General features: G+C 51.4%; 2 protein-coding genes across 3 annotated transcripts in view; one reads left to right on the plus strand and one right to left on the minus strand.

The window, feature by feature from the left end:
- GINS2 (GINS complex subunit 2) overlaps positions 1 to 2,079 on the plus strand; it is a 22,538-nt gene extending 20,459 nt beyond the window's left edge. For both annotated transcript variants that reach the window (XM_018570647.1, XM_018570648.1), the window contains one exon: positions 2,069 to 2,079. The gene's annotated coding sequence lies outside the window, so the exon portion shown is untranslated. The remainder of the gene's footprint in view (positions 1 to 2,068) is intronic.
- GSE1 (Gse1 coiled-coil protein) overlaps positions 451 to 7,500 on the minus strand; it is a 49,045-nt gene continuing 41,995 nt past the window's right edge. The window contains exons 10-16 of the mRNA XM_018570645.1: positions 6,448 to 6,560; positions 5,933 to 6,203; positions 5,024 to 5,149; positions 3,243 to 3,671; positions 2,180 to 2,485; positions 884 to 987; positions 451 to 695 (exon numbers count right to left, since the gene is read on the minus strand). Coding sequence (XP_018426147.1) covers positions 561 to 695; positions 884 to 987; positions 2,180 to 2,485; positions 3,243 to 3,671; positions 5,024 to 5,149; positions 5,933 to 6,203; positions 6,448 to 6,560 — 1,484 coding nt within the window. The 3' untranslated portion in view covers positions 451 to 560. The remainder of the gene's footprint in view (positions 696 to 883; positions 988 to 2,179; positions 2,486 to 3,242; positions 3,672 to 5,023; positions 5,150 to 5,932; positions 6,204 to 6,447; positions 6,561 to 7,500) is intronic.

Consider the following 7,500-nt stretch of genomic DNA (forward strand, 5'->3'; position numbering starts at 1 on the left):
TCCATCTCCTGGCAAGGAAAACAAAAAAAAATATATAATAGACATTTTGGTGGCCCCTGGAAGGTCGGCAATTAACAAGTGATAAATAAATCCTGCTGGCGGCAGCGTCGTACAATAGCACAAATGGTAATGATAAGTCGGAGGGTGAAGGAAGGCACCCCCCCGCCTGCAAATGGTACGCTCCGCAGGAGTAGAAGCTTGTAGTGTCATATGCAGCCAGTCTGTGAATAGTAAATCCTGGGATCAGGGGGGGTGCGGGTGCCACCAGCCAGTCGAGGGGGGGGAGGGATTGCCCGCAGCTTTGTCATAAGTGAGGTTTGTTTCGCTTTTGCCAAACTCCCAGAATCCTTTGAGTCATGCATGGCACATTCATATATATAATTATTTTTTTTTACATTTTTTTTTTTTCCCATGGTGATGCAGACAAAACAAAGTGTGATTTTCTTTTTCTCCTCCCCCCCCATTTCAGTCCTCCCGGTGAAAAATATTAAATATCAAGATAATAAAATAGAGATAAATTTCTATACTGTACGTCCAGGGCTAGTGCAAGGGAGACGGTGTCACCTGGGGTGGCCTTTGAAGTAACCCCTAGACCATGACGAGGAGGGCAAAACAAGGCACTTCCTAAAGTGTTCGAGTTCAGCTTGTAGCCGGTCCCTCTCGGAGGCGACTCTCTGCTTCTGGCTCATCAGGTCCTGCACAGAAGGAAGAGGGGGGACATTGCATTAGAGTCAAACCGAACAGATGATGTCTGACCTTCATTTCACAAATTGTGTGCACATTGGAGTTGTAGAATATTTCCATTGTGGAGCATCGCCCTGACATTGGAAGCTGCGACCGTAAAAGCATTGCGTGCGTTCGCTTTCCCGTCGCGATCACTTACCGCCATACGATGCGACAGCTGTTCCGCCGTCAGACTCAGCTTATAGTGGTGAGCTTCTAGCCGCTTGCACTGCGTCTCCAGAACCTGGCGCTCCATGTTTTGTTCTGTGGGCAAAAACCGAGAGGAAAGAATATTACGGGAAGGAAGCGGACCATGAAAGGTATGCCGAAATCTGAGGACTGTACAGCAGGAGAGGCAGAGTGTTGGGGGGGGGAGGGGGGTTTGTGGAACAGTGCAATGAATCGGTCATCACCAGAATGATTACACCTGAAAACCTCATGCTAAGTAAAGAAGTTTCCCATAAAGTCACGCTAGACCCAAATCTTCAGCTCCGGCCGATCCTAAACTCTCAAAAGGCCAACAGTTCTGGATGAGGACACACATGTGCAGTAGGTGTGTGAAAGGATTATAACCTCTGACAATGTACTTGTTGCCATCTGTGGCATCCTGTTCTGGTGACAACTGCTGTCCTACTGCAGGGGAAAGCCAACCTCGGCACTCCAGCTGTGGTGAGACAACAAACCCCATCATGGAGTGACGAGGTTGCCAACCCCGGCAAATGTAGTAATTCTTCTCCATTGTACTGAACACAAAAAAAGGAATAAGCTTTACCTGAGCCAACCACCAAACCTCAACCTTACCCCGTTATCCTAACCCCACTCTTCGCCGTTTGGTGAAGACCCTTTTCTGTGCCACCATGACTGTCCCCGGTGTACAAAGCCACCTCCATACAGACATGGTGTGACCAGTATGGTGGAGGAACTCGAGTGTCCTGCACAGAGCCCCGACCTCAACCCTACTGACCACCTTTGGGGTGATTGGAACGCTGATGGTGAGCCGGATCTTCTCATCCAACATCAGGACCTGACCTCACAAATGGGACAAATTCCCCCAGACACACTCCAACATCTTGTGGAAGCCTTCCCAGAAGAGTGGAGGATGGTATAGCCATAAAGAAGGGCAACTCTATATTAATGGCCATGGGGGGAGGGGGCAACTCCATATTAATGGCCATGGAGGGGAGGGGGCAACTCCATATTAATGGCCACAGTTGGTTTTGGAATGGGATGACCAATAAGATCACATAGGTTCGATGAACTTTTGCCCGTAGAGAGCTACACTTTATGGGCAAAGTTTGTGGACATGAACACCTGTATGATCTAGTTGGACATCGGGCTTATAAAGGGCAGACTAATGTAGGTCAAGCAGAGGCTCAGTTTTGGGTATCGGCGTTCTATCCCACAGCATGTACCAGCACCATGCACACAGTACATATTGCATACGCAGTGTACCCACCTTCTAAATGTTCCTGATACGCTTCCAATATTGCCTCTATCCCCTGCCATTTAGGTCTCGGTGGTTCATAGTCATCCTCCTCTTCATCATCATCCTCCTCCTCTTCTTCTTCCGATGTCTCCTCCCCAGAGGCGACTTCTTGCTTCCGTTGTCCCGGGCCCGGCCCTGGCTGAGCAGGTCCAGGCTGCCCGTTCGGTTGTTGTTGTTGCGCCGGGGCTCTGCTCGATTTCTGCAGCTCGGGAATGTTATAGTGAACAGAGGCGTCTGGTTTGTGGTTTTGCTCAGCGCTGTGCAAGCCGGATGCTCCTGTGGGACAAAACGCGCAGGTCACGTGACTGCTTTCAATACAGGAAGACCACCAGCCTAGGCAAAGATCTACCGTGGGCTGATTGTCAAAGTGTAGTAATGGGGTCCCTGCACCTGATCAGACGTGATCTTATTTTCAATTCTGCAATGTCCTTGTTCTTATGACTTGCTACAAAGTTACAATGTTGCAGACTGATCACTGAGGGGAGACTGAGGAAATGCTTCCTCCTGCATGCAGCAGACTGATCACAGGGGGGAGGGGAGACTGAGGAAATGCTTCCTCCTGCATGCAGCAGACTGATTACTGGGGTGGAGACTGAGGAAATGCTTCCTCCTGCATGCAGCAGACTGATCACTGGAGGGGAGACTGAGGAGATGCTTTCTCCTGCATGCAGCAGACTGATCACAGGGGGGAGGGGAGACTGAGGAAATGCTTCCTCCTGCATGCAGCAGACTGATCACCGGGGGAGGGGAGACTGAGGAAATGCTTCCTCCTGCATGCAGCAGACTGATATCTCAGCCTAGGCAAAGCCACTGACTGGAGCTCAAGGACGGGTTTTTAATAATGGGTGGAGCTTCAGGAAATAATTTATGTAGCCTTGTAAAGTTAAAAGGTCCCGTTAATCTCCCACGAGATTACAAGCTGTAATGTAGGTTTGTGTGTCTTAATAAAGTTTTTGGTCTTCAATAGGGATGAGACAAGTTTCTATGGCGTTGGGGACCCACACAAGCTTTGAGTCACGGCCACAAGCCTTACCTTTGTGCTTCTGCAGGGCCTTCTGTGTGGACTGTAAGACAGATTCGTGAAATTGGTGGGCAAACTCCTCCGCCAGGAAGGGCTCCCACGACTTGTTCCTCCCGTTCATGCTCTGGGAAGGCTGCACTGGGTTCTCCTTGGGCGGGTGCCCTCGCACAAAGTTCAGAATGCTCAAGCTCTTTTTGGCAGGCGGGCCCTCGACCTGCCTTTTTTTGTCGGGGATCGGTGCGTTGGTCACTGGCGGTTGGACTGGAAGCGGCAGGGGAGGGACCCTGGCAGAATCCACGTGTCTGGGCTTATCCAGACGAAGGGGTTCCACAGGCTTCACGGGTTCCGGGATTGATACAGTGCAAGAAGTAGAGGCGATGGGAGCTGGTGGGTCAGGGTGGATAGGGGGCGGAGCAGGCAGCTGGTCCTCGGGGGCCGGACCTAAAAAGATAAAGCAACCACGTCTTATTTCAGAAGTACACAATAGTTTTCCTTTGGTGGGCGAGTCAAATATGGGGGGGGGGGGTCAGCCCTTTAAGGACATCTTTTGACTGTTCCAATGACCTAAAGCCCATCCTACTGGCTCCCTATTGTTGCCAAGTGACTGGGAGGGGGGTCACTGTGCTGCGTGATCCCGGCACAACAGCGTTGCCGAATGTACGCACATATGTGGCACTACGGCATTAAAAGGAGAACTATGAGGCGAGTGAAAAGCCTCATAGTTGGAGCCGACGTGTGACAATGAAACTGTCACACGTCGGATCAATAGATCGGGAAGTGAGGGAACGCATACCGTCGCTCGCTCACTTCTCGATCCTGTCCCTGCAGACAGCCGTGACTGTCACTCACCGCTCCCTGCAGACATTCCCCGCTCCGATCCTCCAGCGCCGACTGGCGGAACGGACGGGGGAGGGTACAGCTGGCTCTGCCTCTAGATAGGCAGTGCCAGCTGTCAATCACGCAGTTGGGTGGATCTCGACAGTAATCTCAGAGATCCGTCCCGGCTGCGGTGGTCTCAGTATACCGCTATATACTGAGCTTTGGGGTCACGGGAGGACGCTAGTTTGTGTCCTCCCGTGACCCTTAGGAGACCTATGGGGAAAACACTGACCCCCATAGTTCTCCTTTAAAGCCCGCTGCTGCAATGCCACATGTATGCGTGCAGCCGGCATTAAGGAGACAAAAAGGCGCAAGCGCCAATCGGTCATCTTTAGTCTTTTTTATAGTTTTGTGAAACTTTGGTTCCTGCTCAATGGCGCTGCACAGGGATTGCGCTTCAATATTCCTCCCCTCAATGCAAGCCCGTCTGACTCCTCAAGCTGCACTGCCTGGTACACACACAGCCACTAGAGGGCAGATATGAAATGGAATCATAAAAATGTAGCACATGAAGCATGTGAGGGTCACTTAAAAAAAAAGGTGATTATAACAAAAATACAGTAACGCTTTTCTCTTTAAAAGGAGAACTATGAGGGGGGGAGGGGCTTTTCACTCACCTCATAGTTCTAGCCGACCTGTGACAATGAGACTGTCACAGGTCGGCTCAGTAGATCGGGAGGTGAGGGAACACATACCGGTGTTCACTCACGGCTTTATGAAGCGCGACAAAACCCCTCCCTCTGCTTGTCCAGCTATTTATACTGCAAGGATTTGAGCAAATTTAGCAGTTTCTCATCTACTGAGCAATGGTAGGGAAGTACATTGAAATTATTTGTATTCATAGATCACAATCTAACGCGGAGGGTCATACGTCGCAGTGACAAGGCGGTCACATGTCTCACCTGAGGAGGGACGAGGAGGAGGCGGTGGTGGTGGAGGTGGACTGGTCCGAGTCTGGGCCGGCGGTTGGTTCTTTACAGTCTCGGGAACTGCTTTCTTCTGCTTAATGGCTTGAAGCATCTCCACCAGTTTTTCCTTGTCTGCCGCAATGAAGATAAATGTGTTAAAAGCCGAAAAAGCCGAAAATTTCCAGAAGAGTTCAAAATTACAAAAATGGCAAAAAGGAGAAAAGCCTGAAAATGAGAAAACTAATGCGGTCCCCACATCTAAGCTGCAATATAGGTCCATTTGCTGTTCTTGGGTTCTGATACGCTTTAAGGCCATGAGTTGGAAATGGAATCGATATTCTTCTCTGCCGTAGCCCAGAATGGCATTACTGCTGGCATACATGGCACAGGAAAGGGAGAGGAATGCAGTACCAGTGAGGATCCCCAGTATTACTGGTGCACTAGATCTGCATTAGGAGTTGTCTCGTCTCCGAAGAAAACCCAAATCGGCTGAAGATTACACTGGACACCGTACTTCTCTGTTAGGAAAACCGCAAGCCATTATATTCTAGGGGGGTGGCACCTCCAAATCCCGAGCCCTCTGCACGTTGGGAGGTGCTGGAGCCACAGACAAGATCTGGCTCCAACCCCGAGTTAGATTATAGCCAGGTCACCAATGCGCCTTAATAATGACAGCTTACAGGAGAATCCCACCGCACTCCTTACTGGCATGTCCCTGGGCGCACTCAGGGACCCACCGCACTTCCTACCGGCTCCTAGAGTGGGCCGACCCGGCTCCTAGAGTGGGCCGACCCGGCTCCTAGAGTGGGCTGACCCGGCTCCTAGATTTGTCCACACCCCTGGATCTAACTAGTTGCCCACCAGTGTTCTTACATCCCCCATAGAACATGTGCTACCACTGGGGCCCAGCCTCACCTCTCCTCCTCTCCGCGCTGACGTGCGACAGGTCGAAGAACGTGAGAAATTTCTTCTTCTCCTCCAGGTTGGGGCTGTTGTTGAGCTCGTCCGGGCTGAATCTGGTGGAGAGAGGAGAATGTGGAGACGGCGTCTGGCGCTTGATTTGTACGGTGGGAGGAGATTGACTCCTTTCGCGCAACATCCGCCTTCGCTTCCTCCGCTTCTGCTGCAGGAGGCGCTCCTTGTCTTGTTGGGTCGTGAGGCCGAATATCTGGAGGAACTCCAACTTCTGTCACATGGAAACAAAATTAAAGAGACAGTTATAGGCTGATCCAATCAGAATCCTCCGTTCATGCGGACTGTACTGCACCCAGCTGTTACTGGGCATGCAAGGGTCACCAGAAATACAGCGAGGGGGGTAAGCTCAACCCGTGATAGTTTCATACAAGTGTTTGTGCATCATTCATCCCAACAAGGGAGGATTACTAGTGCACAGGGTGCGCTCCGCAATGCAACCCCCCGCCCCCGCATACCTCAGAGGACGTGTCCAGCTTGAGCGGTGGCTGCTGAGCCACTCGCCGGAGGTGTGCTCGGACTTCCTCCTCATCGCTTTCATCGTACGAGTCATCCAGGTCATAGTAGTAGCCTAAAAAGGAGGGAGAAGCCCGTGAAATCAGCAATCGGTCATATTTATAACTCGAGAGATAAGTGGGTGTTCAATGTCTGAGGTAATTATGGTGTCTACCGTATCAGAGGCAAAACTATCCATTAAAGCCCCACTCAGGGCGCCATTATACCATATAATAGATCCCCAAAGCTACCTCACTTCGCTGCCCAGCTGGTCGCAGATCTCCAACGTCATCACCAACAATGCAGGACCAGCAGTCCCGCATTGTAGGCGAAGGCCCGCCGACAACTCCAGGGCATTGCTGCTGGGGAAGCACGGAATAAGGTAGCGTATTTCACGCTCTATAAAGGCGTTTCCGGACGATAGGACGCAGGGCTTCGGTCACAGAAATTCTGTGACGGAAGCTGCAGTTAGTGACCGCTGACACAGGAGGCGCTGTCTCGGTAATCACACAGAGCAGACGAAGAACGACTTTCTCCGTCTGCTCAAGGGGCTCTATGGTTAGCTCCTATGGGGGGACAGTGGTCATGGTCCCCCAGAGGAGCAGGGGGTCCCCGAAAACCACGGCGGGGGGGCCGACATGGTCGCCGGCGCTCGATTTAATACAAGTGATCTAATGAGATCACTTGTATTAGACGAGCAGCGGCTCCTACCGTGCATTCAGCTCTGCTCGTCAGGAGGAGGGCTGAACGTACAAAAAAACTACTCGCCCGGCGCGCCCGAAACTGCATGTCCCGGGCGTCGGGCGATAGGTATTCGCTCCATAAGACGCAGGCACATTTTCCCCCTCCTTTTGGGGGGAAAAAAAGTGCGCCTTATGGAGCGCAAAATACAGTACTTGTACTTATTCCCTCCCCAGCTAAAAGGAGCATTTAACCCATGAAGTGCTAGGAGCCAACAGCTGCCCAGAATGTGGCTTTAAATGAGCTGATGAATGAACAGGCCGCATTATCTCAGG

This window comes from Nanorana parkeri, unplaced genomic scaffold (assembly GCF_000935625.1).
Source record: "Nanorana parkeri isolate BGI_ZX_2015 unplaced genomic scaffold, ASM93562v1 scaffold1565, whole genome shotgun sequence".
NCBI lineage: Eukaryota > Metazoa > Chordata > Amphibia > Anura > Dicroglossidae > Nanorana > Nanorana parkeri.